The following is a 15,754-nucleotide window of genomic DNA, read 5'->3' on the forward strand; positions in this document are numbered from 1 at the left end:
TTTTTTTAGATATTTGCAAATGTATTAAAAATGAAAACGAAGAAATCACATGTACATACGTATTCATAGCCTTTGCCATAAAGCTCAAAATTGAGCACAGGTGCATCCTGTTTCCACTGATCATTTTTGAGATGTTCCTACAGCTTAAATGGAGTCCACCTGTGGTAAATTCAGTTGATTGGACATGATTTGGAAAGGCACACCTGTCTATATTGGGTCCCACGCTTGACAGTGCATGTCTGAGCACAAACCAAGCATGAAGTCAAAAGAATTGTCTGTAGACCTCCGAGACAGGATTGTCTCGATGCACAAATCTGGGGAAGGTTACAGAAAAATATCTGCTGCTTTGAAGGTCCCAATAAGCACAGTGGCCTCCATCATCTGTAAATGGAAGAAGTTCAAAACCACCAGGACTCTTCCTAGAGCTGGCCGGCTGCCTAAACTGAATGATTGGGGTAAAAGGGCCCTAGTCAGGGAGGTGACCAAGAACCCGATGGTCACTCTGTGAGAGCTACAGCATTCCTCTGTGGAGAGAGAAGAACCTTCCATAAGGACAACCATCTCTGCAGCAATCCACCAATCAGGCCTGTATGGTAGAGTGGCCAGACGGAAGCCACTCCTTAGAATAAAGCACATGACAGCCCACCTGGAGTTTGGCAAAATGCACTTGAAGGACTCTCAGACCATGAGAAACAAAATACTTTTTTACTACTAATACAGATTTTCTCAAAGCAATTACACTTATTCTATCTTCCGCAGAGCCTACAGTAATAGAAATGCTGATTATTTTGAACTTTTCAATTAAGTTTAGGCTTAAGGCTGGCTAGTGAGTCTCTGTAGCAGTACGGCAATAATGCTGACCCTGCCAGGGAACATTTCATGCATTTCCAGGACATGGATCCAGTTCAGTTAGGATTTTTAATCATATATTTCACTTACTGTTGTCATAACAGATGCGACCGATGGCTCTGCCAGCATGAAGAAGCATCTCCTGATCAGAGCTCTGTAGAAAGGGTACCAAGGCCATCACCAGACCTGCGTCAATACATGGTTTCCTGGTTTCTTCTACAGACAGACAATTTGTGTTAAGTAATCTCCAGGAAAGATAAAGAAACAAAACTAACATTTGAAAATAATAAGCAGTTTAGAATAGGCTAATGAAGGATAAAGATGCCAAAAAGTTTGTATACTATCAACACAGTAAATCATGACTCGGCCTCCTAATAAAGGTTAGCAATGCAGCCGAGAGAAACAGCGGGCACAAGTAATTCAGCTGCTTAGGGCCTCCCTTGATTAGCCTAGGTTGGGTGATCACGTGGAGACCAATAAGAAGCTATTTATCCATGCTGGCCTAGGATGGGTGATCACGTGGAGACCAATAAGAAGCTATTTATCCATGCTGGCCTAGGATGGGTGTGATCACATGGAGACTAATAGGAAGCTATTTATTCATGCTGTCACTCACCCCACTCAGATTTCTGCTCAGATGGGGCTATGGATGGGTGAATGGGTCCAAAGCACCATCAATCCCACCATGGAAGGGTGAATGGGTCTGAAACACCATTAAGCCCACCATTATTTCTACTCCAGACCACCATAAAAGCAGAAAAATATGATTTACTTGCAAAGTACATGATGTAAAGTTAGTCTTCTACATTGGTCATAAATGAAGCAAGGCTGGAACACTGATGGCTGAATAAAGTGAATTATATCCAGTTTGCAAATCCTAAAGATCTTAATTATTGTTTGCATATCCATTGCAAATCAGCAGTGCATGTTGGCAGTATTTGATTGGGTTATACAAGTTAATTGACATATTATGATAGGGGTATGTGAGGCAACTGCCCTGGGCCATGATCAGCAGCAAGACCCCCCCCCCCCCAACTCCTGCCCCATCTGCTCTAGACATGGTCAATATACTTGTGTTATATGAATGCTGTGGTAATAAAAAGTGACAGTATGGTAACGGTCCTATTTTGTAATACCACTGTATTGAACTATGCAGAGCTGTCCCAGTCATAATGTGATGCAATGATCCTGCAATGCTGCTCTGTAGATGTTTTTTGTGAGGGTACATCAGATATATAAGGAGATGATGGGGAGAGAACCAAAGGAGTGAGAGCAGGGATTGGTTCTAAATGCATGAAAAATATTTATAGAATTTACTGGTTTATTTGTTTTAAATTATGTCAGTAGTGTACATGGGAGACCAGCTGCCCCTGATAAACTGAAAGACTTGCTCAGTTGTATTGAAATGTCATGCTCTCTTCTTCTGGGCTATGACATCATGGATGCTCTGTAACAGAGCCTAGAGCCAGGACAAAGTGTTACAATGTCATGCTGTCTACTTCTGGGCTGCAACATCATGGAGCAAAATAGAAAGAGCCCAGAGCAAGGACATAGTGCAAGGCTGGAATTGTTTGCGGATAGACTTCCCCGGCGTTTGTGTGGCCGCAGGCATCCTAGGGGTTAAAATTTGTGGGTGGCTGAGTCGTTTGACACTCCCTGTGGACCGGTACCCCTGACAAGTGCCCTTCTGGCAAGTATGTATTTACCCTATATGTATATACAGGGGTGTCAGAACGTTTTAGGTTGGGGGGGCAAGATTTAATCCGATTTTTGCACCCCTGAAGGCGGAGCCACTGGGGAGAAGGAGGTGGTACCATTGGAAGGAGGTGGAGCCTTTTGGGAGTAGGATGCCTTGAGTCCCAGGGATGGAGGTGCCACAATGGGGGTAGGAAGAGCGTGGGACCGCAGTAGTTGTGCAGCCAGCTTGGCGCCTGGGAACTGTCCCTTCCTACACGGCACGGAGGATGCAGTGTACGGTCTTTCACCTGACCGCACATTGCTCCTCCTGTACATCGGCACCTCTCTCACACTGCATAGAGCAGAGCCGGCCCTAACCAATTTGATGCCCTAGGCAAGATTGTGGCTGTTGCCCCCTACCACCAATGCTAGTTCCATCTCTGACCCAGCACCCCTCTCCCAGCACAGCACCCAGCATCACAGATCACAACAGCCAGTGGCAGATTGGGATGGAAAACCAGCCGGAGAAATTTATGGAAGCAGCCCTAATGAGGGTGGGGTCTGTCAAGAGGGAGCTGGCTGGGAATAGTAGTGGGAAGCAGGGGGCAGGTTGTAGTAGTGGCATTGTGGGAGTAATAGTGGTGGGAAGAGGACAGGCTGGGAGTAGCAGTGGTAGGGAGTAGGGGGCAGGCTAGGAGTAGTAGTGATGAACATGGGGCAGGCTCGTGGTGGTAGTGTGGATAAGGGGGCAGGCTGGGAGTAGTAGTGGTGAGCATGGGGCAGGCTGGTAGTGCAGATAAGGGAGCAGGCTGGGAGTAGTAGTGGGAAATGGGCGGGCTAGAGAGTTGTAGTGGTGGGGAGCAGAAGGCAGTCTGGTAGTAGTGGTGAGCAAGGGGCCGTCTGGTAGTGCAGATAAAGGGAGCAGGCTGGGAGTAGTAGTGGTGGGATCAGGGGCAGGCTGGGAGTTGTAGTGATGGTGAGCAGGTTGCTGGCTGGGACTAGTAGTGGGAACCAGGGGGCTGGCTGGGAGCAGTAGTGGGAAGCAGGGCAGGATGGGAGTGGAAAGAATCAAGAATTTCACCTCTTCTCCGCAGCTCCCCGTATCCCGGCCATCGTTGCTCCCTCCCACAGCAGCAGCCTCACACAGAGTTTCTGTGTTGCAGAACTTGCAGTGGAATTTGGCTTCTTTCCTCCACCCTCAGTGGCCGCCAAAGTCAGCATGCACTGTGCGGTGCACAGGTGCATGACATCCATAGCCTAGGCAGAACTGGACTCATCTTCTTGACACTGGAATTATTTCTTATTTGGCACTGCGAACGGATGCGGTAGTGTTGGTGGCTGGCTGCTGCCAGTCATTATCCTGGCTGCACTGCACCCCCTATGGAGTGTGCCTGCCCACATGATGTCGCTCTGCTTAAACAGCCCTTGAGCCAGGCCTGGTGAGATGGCAGGCACACATGGTGAGAGTAAGGGGGCAGCACAAGGGTAAGGAGGCAGGCAAAGACAGGGGGTGAGGGGGCAGGCAGACACAGCGGGTGAGGGGGTAGGCAGACACAGCGGGTGAGGGGGCAGGCAAAGACGGGGTGAGGGGGCAGGCACAGACAGCAGAAGAGGGGGTAGGCACACACGGGTAAGGGGGCAGGCAAAGACAGCGGGTGAGGGGGCAGGCAAAGACGGGGTGAGGTGGCAGGCAGACACAGGGGAAAGGTGGCAGGCAAAGACAGCGGGTGAGGAGGCAGGCACACATGGGAATAACTAAATCTGTGTGGGCCCCATAGCTTTGAAATGCCCCTCTGCCTACCAGCCGCTACAGAGTACCTCTCTCCTCAGCATTCCCCCATGAGTGGGCATACCGCCCAATAGTGCTGCTCACCTCTCACTGTAAGAGCTTCCGCAGCTCACCTCTTGTGTGTGCTGCTGCTGCTTCTCGAGGGTTTCAGCTGCAGGCTCCTCTCATCCCATAGGCGGACTGATTGGGCCCCATAGCAGGCGCACATACGCTAATGTTGCCTGTCGCTGGCCCCGTGGACACACAGGGGTATATGCAATTGCCGGCGAATCGCGGCAATTTTTCGCCCGTTTTTTAATTCGACACAATTCGACTGTCGAATTCCGGCAGGTGGGTACCGGAATTCAACATATTCAATAAAAAATGGATTTGACAGTCCCGCTGTCGAAAAACTGCCGATTTGACGGATTTTGATTAGATTTTAAAAAATTTAAAAAAAACGGGAAAAGCGGGAAAAAAAACAGAAAAAAAATTGCGTGGGGGTACCCCCTCCTAAGCATAACCAGCCTCGGGCTCTTCGAGCCGGTCCTGGTTCTAAAAATCCGGGGGAAAAACTGACAGGGGATCCCCCGAGGCTGTCCCCCCCATCCAAGGGCTGCGGATGGGGGGCTGATAGCCTTTTGGAAAATGAAAGAATATTGTTTTTTCCAGTAGTACTACAAGTCCCAGCAAGCCTCCCCGCAAGCTGGTACTTGGAGAACCACAAGTACCAGCATGCGGGAGAAAAACGGGCCCGCTGGTACCTGTAGTTCTACTGGAAAAAAAATACCCAAATAAAAACAGGACACAGACACCGTGAAAGTAAAAGTTTATTTCACATATGTCGACACACACATACTTACCTATGTTCACACGCCGACCTCTGTCCACTTGTCCAAGTAGAAACCACGGTGTACCTGTGAATAAAATTATACTCATCTGATCCAGTGTCCTGTGGTCTTTTATTATAATCCACGTACTTGGCAAAAAAAAAAAAAACGAACACCCGGACCAGGCGGACTGAAAGGGGTCCCATGTTTACACATGGGACCCCTTTCCCCGAATGCAGAGACCCCCCTGTGACTCTTGTCACAGAAAGGTCCCTTCAGCCAATCAGGAAGCGCCACTCGTGGCACTCACCTGATTGGCTCTGCGTGTCTGAGCTCAGACGCGCATTGCACAGCCCCCTCCATTACTTTCAATGGTGGGAACTTTGCGGTCAGTGGTGAGGTCACCCGCGGTCAGTCGCTGACCGCGGGTGACCTCACCTCTGACCGCAAAGTTCCCACCATTGAAACTAATGGAGGGAGCTGTGCGATGCACTGTCTGCCAGCTCAGACGTGCATACAGCCAATCAGGAGAGTGCCACGAAGTGGCGCTTCCTGATTGGCTGAAGGGACCTTTCTGTGACAGCAGTCACAAGGGGTCTCTGCATTCGGGGAAAGGGGTCCCATGTGTAAACATGGGACCCCTTTCAGTCCGCCTGGTCCGGGTGTTCGTTTTTTTTTTTTTTGCCAAGTACGTGGATTATAATAAAAGACACTGGATCAGGTGAGTATAATTTTATTCACAGGTACACCGGATTCTTCACTGACGAGGGGGTCGTGGCCAGTGTCGGCGTGTCAACATAGGTAAGTATGTGTGTGTCGGCAGGTGTGAAATAAAGTTTTACTTTCACGGTGTGTGTCTCCTGTTTTTATTTGGGTATTTTTTTTCCAGTAGAACTACAGGTACCAGCGGGCCCGTTTTTTTCTCCCGCATGCTGGTACTTGTGGTTCTCCAAGTACCAGCTTGCAGGGGAGGCTTGCTGGGACTTGTAGTACTACTGGAAAAAACAATATTCTTTCATTTTTCCAAAGGCTATCAGTCCCCCATCCGCAGCCCTTGGATGGGGGGGACAGCCTCGGGCTTCACCCCTGGCCCTTGGATGGCTGGAGGGGGGGGACCCCCTTGATTTAAGGGGTCCCCACTCCAGGGTACACCGGCCAGGGGTGACTAGTTGCGTATTTAATGCCACGGCCGCAGGGCGCTGTATTAAAAAGTGACCCCCGGCTGTGGCAATATCTACCCAGCTAGTGGAGCCCGATGCTGGTGTAAAAAATACGGGGGCCCTCTACTCTTTTTGTCCCCCGTATTTTTTGCACCAGCACCGGGCGCAGAGCCCGGTGCTGGTTTTAAAAATACGGGGGATCCCCTGTCAGTTTCCCCCCCGGATTTTTAGAACCAGGACCGGCTCGAAGAGCCCGAGGCTGGTTATGCTTAGGAGGGGGGACCCCACGCAATTTTTTTTCGGATTTTTAACATTCCATTAAAAATATATATATATATTTTTAAAAATATATAAATAATACTTGTGCCTCCAAAATAGACAAACCAAGTACCTAATCCCTACTAATATAAATAGATATGCTATTACCAATAAAAAAAACACAAAAAAAAACATGCTTTAATTTTTTTTTATTAGATTCCGCCAGCAAAGTATGGCGGATTGAAAATGACAAATTTACTGTCTAAAAGCACTGTTGTCGAATTTACAATCTTCAATTGAATATACTTGTCGAATTGCCGCATTTGTACCTTTGCAGAAATGTCGAATTTGACAAATGTCGAATTTCAAAAAGTCGAATTTGGAAAGTCCGTTTTTTGGGGGAAAAGTACTGAATTGCATTGTCGAATTTTTTGGGGGGACGAAAATGTCCCGTTTTTCGAAATTTTCGGGAATTTGACCGCAATTGCATATACCCCACAGTCTCTCAACTCTCTCCCGCCCAGAAGCCACGCCCTTGGCTACCCACACTGTCTGCTTTGCGTCCCGTGCTCGCGTCTTGCTTGGTGCCACTGCCGGCTCGTGTATGATCTACCTCCTTATCTGAGCTAAGAGCTCCGATCGTGGTAGGCATCCAGCACCGCATCTCAAATGCCCGCAACCCGCCGCTGCCCACTCACTGCAAGCTGAGCCGACCCTAGGCTAGTAGTCAGACATGCCCCTGGACATTCCAAATGCCCTAGGCTCTGACACGGAGGATGCAGTGTGCGGTCTTTCACCTGACCACACATTGCTCCTCTTGTACAGCCAGCGGCGCCTCTCTCATGTTTTGGGGGGGCGTGCTGCCCCCTTGCCCTCCCCGTTCCGACGCCTCTGTGTATATATGGTGCTTACATAGGCATGTGTACAGTATATCCACTGCATAAAACATTATGTATGTACAGTACATCATGCAATGTAGGTACAGTATGTTTTATTATTGGAATTTATTTTTACAAATATTGCACAGAAATATATCCTATGAAAACACATTTATAACCTTAAAAATGAGTGCATTACCTTACAGACAAGTGTAAGGTAATGCACTGTGGTAACAAGAACAAAAATTACACCTACCTACTAAATGGGGTAAAATTAGGGGATTCTGTACTGGAAAAGGACTTAGGTGTCCTCATAGATAGCAAGCTAAGCAGTAGTACCCAAAGTAGGACTGCAGCAAAGAAGGCTAATAAGATATTAGCATGCATAAAACGGGGTATTGATGCTAGGGACGAGAGTATTATACTCCCGTTATATAAATCACTAGTGAGGCCACACCTTGAATACTGTGTACAATTCTGGGCACCGTACTACAAAAAGGATATCCTGGAGCTTGAAAAGGTACAGAGGAGGGCGACCAAACTAATTAAGGGCATGGAGACGATGGAATACAAGGAAAGGCTTGAAAGACTAGGCATGTTTACATTGGAAAAGATATGATCAACATCTACAAATATATAAGGGGACAATACACAGAGCTTGCGCGGGACCTGTTTTTGGTTAGATCAACACAGAGGACTCGTGGACACTCGCTCAGGTTAGAGGAGAGGAGATTCCGCACAATACGGCGTAAAGGCTTTTTCACGGTAAGGACAATACGTGTTTGGAATTCCCTGCCCGAGGGAGTTGTAATGGCGGAATCTGTCAACACCTTTAAGAATGGGTTAGATAAATTCCTATTGGATAAGGATATCCAGGGATATGGTGCATAGTCATGCATTATAGTTACTATAAATAGGGATAAAATGCAATGGCTGACAGCAGCATCAGTCAGAAATTTTAGTCAAATCATCAGGCATAGGACACCACAAATAGGTTGAACTCGATGGACAATTGTCTTTTTTCAACCTCAGATACTATGTTACTAATCTCTCATTCTAATGTAATATTTAATTTCATATCATGCTGGGCATTTGAAGGCTTGCACCTTGGGGTACCCCATCTATCATGGTGTACTGTATGTGATGTCAATTTAGGGGAAAATTCAAGAGCAAGTGAACTGGCTGCAGTATTAGGCCCCAAAGGGTGCACTTTCCCCAGGAGTTGCAAAGACAAATTTGTGCACACTCTGGGACTTAATGTGTGTGGTAATTTTTAGTTCATTTCACCCATGTGGTAAACTGATGGGTAACATGCGACAACCCATAGATTCCACGTTAAGTGCAGGAATTTATGGTTATGATGTGTTAACAGTTGGTTTGCCACATGAATGAATTGACTAAAAATTGAACAGCTCCGTGCTTTACCTGTACAGTAAACACTGCGGGTAATTGATTCTGCCTCTTATACCACTTTCAGACATACAGCAAAAACCTGGGTTTCTGCTGTGAAAGTGCAGTGGGGGTCATTCTGACCTGATCGCACACTGCAGTTTATCGTAGCGGTGCGATCGGGTCAGAACTGCGCATGCGCCGGCGCCACAGTGCACCAGGGCATGCCAGATGACCGAAGGCCGTTGGAGCGCAACGATCGCCTCTGAAATTTAGCACAGCTACGATCAACTCGGAATGACCCCCATTGACCCTGGTTTTTGCTATGTGTGAACAGAAACAACCCTGGTCGAAGTCCCGGGTCCACGTCCCTGTTTCTACCAGGGTTTTTCCCAGGTGCAACCCGGGACGCCACTAGTGTGAACACATCCAACCTGGGTTTTAGACCCAGGTTGGAATAAAACTGTCTGATTGGCTGTTCAACTAATGGATATAACATAACCCAGCTAAATTTAGACTAGTATACCCCTTTCCACTGCCAATGCCGGATCCCACCTGGGACTTGGAAATGGGTCCTTCCCGGGTGGAATCCGGCATTGGACCTAACCTGCTGGCTTCAGACCCAGAATATACTGGACCGGTTGCCATACCGGCAAGGGGGTGGAGCTGGAGCCGGGAGATGAGCTCATCTCCGCGCCGCCTCTTCCCTATGTAGTGAACAGGTCCTGGGTCACATCGCCCCGGGAGCCCGTTCACGCTGCCACTGACCCATTATTCAACCCGGGAATAACACTGCCTTATTCCCGGGTTGAATTACCATGTCAGGCGACCCAGGAATTTGGACCATGGCCCTTTTACCGCACACCGACCCGTGTTGACCCGGCAATATGTTGAGTCGATACCGGGTTATTTGTGCGGTGTGAAAGGGGTATTACACAGCAGACTATGCAAATGCTGTATACAGGAAGGTCATACACGGGAAGGGCAAATCTGAAACTGAGGAATGGTAATACTGGGGCAGATGTATTAAGCCTGGAGAAGTGATAAAGCAATGATAAAGCAGTGATAACGCACCAGCCAATCAGCTCCTAACTGTAAATTGACAGTTAGGAGCTGATTGGCTGGTGCGTTATCAGCTTGCACTTATCACTGCTTTATCACTTCTCCAGGCTTAATACATCTGCCCCAATGGATGATAGCTGGGTGTGGGAGAAGGGAGTGTGAGTGGGAGCACCTTAGTAAGAAAATTTATTTAAATAGGAAATAAAACTATAAATTTGCTATTAACAAATATCAACGGCTGTATAATATACATGAAAGCGTCCCCTTTAAATAAACACCAAATTCCAGGGCTGACCTGGGTTCAATGTGAACACATCTGAAATGGGAATTTCCCGGGATTTTGGTGTAGTGTGAATGGGGGACTGAGGCCAGGGAAATTCCAGGATTGATAGATCTGGGTCGTACCCATGTATTTCCCGGGTCTTATGTCTGAAAGGGGTTTAACATAACATTTGTAGAGGTCAAATGTTCTTTGGGGGTCATTCTGACCTGATTGCTTGCTGCCGTTCATCGCAGCACAGCGATCAGGTCAGAAGTGCGCATGCGCCAGTGCCGCAGTGCGCCGGCACATGGCTGACAGCTGACGGCCGCCATTGCCTAGCAATCGCCTCCGCCTGATTGACAGGCAGAGGCGGTCGTTGGGTGGGAAGAGGCAGCATGGCGGCGTTTGGCTGCCGTTTTGTGGGCACGGTCTGGCCAAAGCAGGCGTGGCCGTACAGTGCGGGCCACAGTGGCTGCGTGACGTCACACGCAGCCGCTGCGACCCGGGCAGCGACGAGTAGCTCCTGGCCAGCACGCAAAAGCTACGCTGGCAGGGAGCTACTCCTGTAGTGCAAAAACATCGTTGCAGTGCGATGCTTTTGCACTTCTTCGGGAAGGAGGGGGGGAGTGGCGGGCCAGACGTGCGGGTCGGACTAGCCCTGTGCTGGTCCCCCCCCCCGCGCATGTCAGTGTGCCTGATCGTAACCCGGCTACGATCAGGTCTGAATTAGGCCCTTTGTCCAGTATTGTACAAGTTTCACTAATTCAGTTGTTGTTGCAACTGTAAGCTTGAAAATATATACACTATAACATGCAAACTTTATATATTGTGGCAAACAGAGTTCAATTCCTAGATTTATAGTGTTACTTGCCAAGCTGTTAGCAGTGGATTAAAACACACAGGCAGAGACACCGGTGGGAGAATCAGCTGTGTGTTAAGTAATTATTCTTTGGTGAAGGTATTTAATCATGTTGCATTGTGGGGTTGGTTTGGCCAATTTCATTTATATCCCTTTTCCACTGTGACTCGGGAATCTGCCGGGTCTATCAACGGACTTAGTCCCGGGTAGTCTCCTTTTCCACTGACCAAAATGCCAAATTGTGTGCATTCACGTGCAAAAACCCGGGATTTTTATGTCAGTGGAAAAGGGGTATTTGTGGCCAGTTTTTAGCTAGCTGGCCTATTTCTAACAAGAGACGATCACAGGAATATCTGGATGTAATGCTGTTTGGTGCTTTCTGTTCAGTGCTTTCTGTTTTGCCATCCTGACCAATACATAGTGGACCTGGGGCCTAATTCAGCTTCAGTAGCAGTTTACAAAAAAAAAAGCAAAAATGGTACTGCTTACAGTCACATGCTGGGGGCCACCCAGCACAGGGTAAGGCCGCCCAGCGATGTGATCGCAATTCAATTGGGATTGCATCGCAGAATTCGGTGGACATTTCGAGCCCACTGAATATGCAGCCAGGCTGTGTATGCAGGTGCACCATCACCATGTTCTCGCAGGAAACGCAGGCGACGTCATTGGGTTGCCCTGAAAATGGCCATGACAAGCCTGCATTTCCTGCCGAGATGCAATCGCAATCTGAATGCCTACACATTCGCGCTTCATACTCTGCGCATTCGCAAACGGCTGAAAAGTGGCCATTTGCAATTATTGCTATTTAGCAACTCAAGCTGAATTAGGCCCACGGTTCAGCAAATCAGTGTGATGTGTTGTCATCTGGGACTAACTTTATCACAATATACGCAACAATTCATAATACCAACATCATACCTCCTAACTGTCCCTATTTTGGCGGGACAGTCCTGTTTTTCACGGTCTGTCCCGCTGTCCCACCTGCGGGTTGCAGTGTCCTTGGGGGGGCAGTTGGGAGATCCCCCACTGTCACTCTGAGCAGAGCAGCGGTAAATAGATGCTGTGCGCATGCGCACAGCGTCTATTCCAGGCAGAGAGGGACAGGGGGCATGGCCAGCAGCTCTCTCAGCGCTGTCCGTGTCCCCATAATGCTGAAAACGGGGCGTGGCTTGCGATCGCTCAGCACAAAGTTGGGAGGTATGAATCATAAGTAAAAGTGTTGTGATACAGTACTGTACATCTGATCATCAAATAGCACATTATATTTAGACTCAAAAGCCACTAGTATATCCTCTAGTAAGTGCCAATCAGTGTTCCTCAAGGGAGCCCCATTTGTAAGTTAGGGCTAAATTAAGCTACTTACCATTCTTTGCCAGCTCGGCTAGCACGTATGCCGCTTTTTCTGCACAAGTTGGGGTGGTTTTCAGTATTCTGGCTAATGCTGGTAATACTTCACAATCTGTTAGCAGTTTTGCTGATCTCTGCACTGTAGGAAAGACACAAAGAGGCACCAATGGACTTTGTTATGTTGTTAACCTTGTAAAATTCTGTATCAAAAATAAATTTTAAGAGGATTATTTTATCCTTGGTTTTGTGTAATGTGTACACAAATACAAAGATTTTTTTAATTGGCAGAACAACGGATAAAGGATAATGATTACTATGTAACCTGGAATACAAAGGACAGAATCTATTACTAGAATCCAAGATTGCCACTACTGGGATAGAAACTTTAGGCTATATTAAGTACAGTATATGTTAATATCATCTATAAAGGCACTTTAAGTGCTGTATTGGCATTGCTGGCAGTTATAGGACCTATAATACAAGATTTTCTAAGCATCGGATCTGATATTGTTTTTAAACTTTCCATCAATACCCATAAAGTTCTAAACTCTGATCCCACCATAAACCCACTGCAATGTTGCTGTAAAAATTAATGCAAACCCCTTGGGTTTAAACAAAGGGATCAATGCAGATTTGTATTGGGGGTTTTTTAGGTGAAAATACAAAAGCATTTTAAAATCATGACTTGGGACTTCCCATAGGCTGTCCAACCAAGGCTGGTACTGTAAACATCAGGAGGGTGAGTGTGTGAAGTCCCCTGAATTTGTAATAACCATCACTAGACTTGACCAGCCGTGGCTTGTGGCAGTATAGCAGGGTGGACACTCATGGCAAAATAACAAATGTATTGGCGATGAACAATTACTCTCATACTGTAGGAATGTCTAGGAGCACTCTGATTAGTTAGAGCGTGGGAGCTGCCATGCCCTGACTAATTCAATGTGCCTTTTTTCACAGTAATTCTGAGATTTCAAGACTTTTAATGGGGGAAAATTGGAATGCTAAATTCTGTTTTAAGTAACGGCTTTGAATTTACTAAATTGGTGGGTTATGATCTCGCTGTGAAAACTCTGCAATTGCACTGAAAAGTCAAAACAAATGCCTAGTAACTTTACTGTACCCCATGGTACTATTAAAAGCAAAACAAATAGGTAAATTCCAAAGAGAGACTATTTTTGTGCAACCTATGCCTTGTTTACCAGCTGTATTAACTTAATCTAGCATTGTAAATAGCATAGAAACTAATGTCTGCTTTGTAGCAACTGTCTGCCAGTCTAGAATGCTTTATTAATTTATTTATTAGCTCCATATGTGTGAAGATTTAAGCAGCTCTCCCGATGAGAGCCATCCTTTGCTATTGTGGACTACCGGGTTTGCAAGCTGTAGGGAATGTGTGTGTGTGTGGGATGGGGGGGGAAGAAATAGAGGGTCCCCTTTTAATCCCTCACCAGGGATGCATCTCATAAAGATGACCATAGGCTTCTATAAGCAAACCATCTATAGATGGTGTAGCCCATTGATGTCATGCTCCAGAAGGTTTTTCTATCCAGAGCTCGATTCATACCTGCACACGGCAGCCCCATAGCATTCTGTGAGGACTGCAGTGAAGGAGGTCCTTAATGGATATCTCTGCTGCAGAACACTTTTATGCATTTGCAGCTGAAGTTTTCAAAGGTTCAACCATATTTTTAAGGTTGAAACATCCCGCCCTAAGTGTGTTGCAAATCTGTACCCCGTATAACGTAAGTGGTTAAACTCATAATTGCCAACTGTTCCATATGCTGACCAAGGGTGTAATGATTTGTACATAGAAATATCCCAACATTTTAATATTGTCTAACCGCAATGAATTTTGTATTTTTTTTTTGCATTTTCAATATACAGTAGTTATATGTCATAATTTAATCTTATTTTATGTTCTTGATAAAGTTACTGTTTCTTGAAAAGGAGTCTTTAAAAAAGAAAAATGTTTGTTATCACTCTAAAGTTTGAGTACCTTGTGTGACGTACTTATATGCAGAATGTTAGATTACAGGCATGGTACACATCGGTTTTTCCTTTTTTTAGAAAATTTAATCTTTTGTTTTTTAATAAATGCAGGAAAAATGCGCTGCTGCTCCATGATTGTCCTAGAATTACAATCATGTTATTTTGAGCATCAAAAAGAAGAATGACAGATTTAAGCTGAAAGTAAAGGACTTTTGTGAGACATGGAGATAATATCCTTAAAATACAGTCTTTGCATTTTTGAAGAATAGTATAAATGCTGGGTATTTTAAAAGCCCATCTGTCACCTTTGCTAAAGTAAGCCTTGTTACCATACCAACAGAATGAATCATAAGTATTTGGAGGCCGCTATTATGGCCTGACCATGGAGGACTGTCATGTACAATTAGCCAACCACTGCTCAAATCAGTTAAAGCGGTTTCTGCAATAACTGCTACACAGAGTCATCTCACGGAATGCCTGACTTTGTGAAGTCATTAAAAGAACACTGGCAATATCAAAATGTCAGTAACGGTAACAGATTTTTTTATACATTTTGAGATCTTACTATATGTCCAAAATATCTGGAAAATGTTCGATGCCTTACTAATTGCAATACATATATATAACATGTTGAGGCACTGGCGTAAGTTCATTCCCGTTGCCCGGAGGCAGGTTGGAGTTTGGTGCCCCCACCCCTTGAAAAAAAAAAAAAGGGAAAATTATATATATAGTTTTGGGCTAGGACAAAGGTGACAAGACCAGGAGGGACAGTGCCAGGACAGGGGTGACAGGGCCAGTACTGAGATGAAAGGGACAGTCCAGTGAGCCCAGGACAGGAGCAGGACAGAGGTGACAGGGCCAGGATAGAACAGAGAGGCAGGAGAGATGGGTGACAGGACCAGGGCAGAGGAGACAGAGCGAAGAGGACAGGGGTGACAGGGCCATGACAGAACAGTGTGGAAAGGAGAGAAGGGTATCAGGGACAGGACAGAGGTGACAGGGTCAATACTGAGATGACAGGGACAGTACAGTGAAGAAGAACAAAAATGACAGGGTCAAGATAGAGAACCAAGATAGAGGTGACAGAACCAGGACACAGGGGACAGGTCAGGAATGACAGGGGCAGAACCAGCACAGAGGTACCAGGACAGGACAGGACAGAGGTGACAGTGACAGGCAGAGAGGGGAGGCAAGCCAGCTCAAAGTTGACAGGGATGGGGCGGGACAGGACAGGGTGACAGGGACATGAGAGAGGGGAGACAGGGCCAGCACAGAGGTGACAGGGATGGGACAGGACAGGGGTGACAGGGACAGGAAAGAGGGGAGACGGGGCCAGCACAGAGGTGACAGGGATGGGACAGGACAGGGCTGACAGGGTTGAGAGAGAGGGGAGACAGGGCCAGCACAGAGGTGACAGGGATGGGAC

At 46.8% G+C, this 15,754-nt stretch overlaps 1 protein-coding gene across 3 annotated transcripts in view; it reads right to left on the bottom strand.

Moving 5' to 3' along the window:
* The window catches only part of LOC135055109 (rap1 GTPase-GDP dissociation stimulator 1-A-like), a 222,318-nt gene that overhangs the window by 99,680 nt on the left and 106,884 nt on the right, over positions 1 to 15,754 (bottom strand). For all 3 annotated transcript variants that reach the window (XM_063958766.1, XM_063958765.1, XM_063958764.1), the window contains 2 exons: positions 12,356 to 12,478; positions 940 to 1,065 (listed from right to left, as the gene is read on the bottom strand). In XM_063958766.1, the coding sequence (XP_063814836.1) occupies positions 940 to 1,065; positions 12,356 to 12,478 (249 nt within the window). The remainder of the gene's footprint in view (positions 1 to 939; positions 1,066 to 12,355; positions 12,479 to 15,754) is intronic.

The sequence above is a fragment of the Pseudophryne corroboree genome, chromosome 3 (genome assembly GCF_028390025.1).
Source record: "Pseudophryne corroboree isolate aPseCor3 chromosome 3, aPseCor3.hap2, whole genome shotgun sequence".
NCBI lineage: Eukaryota > Metazoa > Chordata > Amphibia > Anura > Myobatrachidae > Pseudophryne > Pseudophryne corroboree.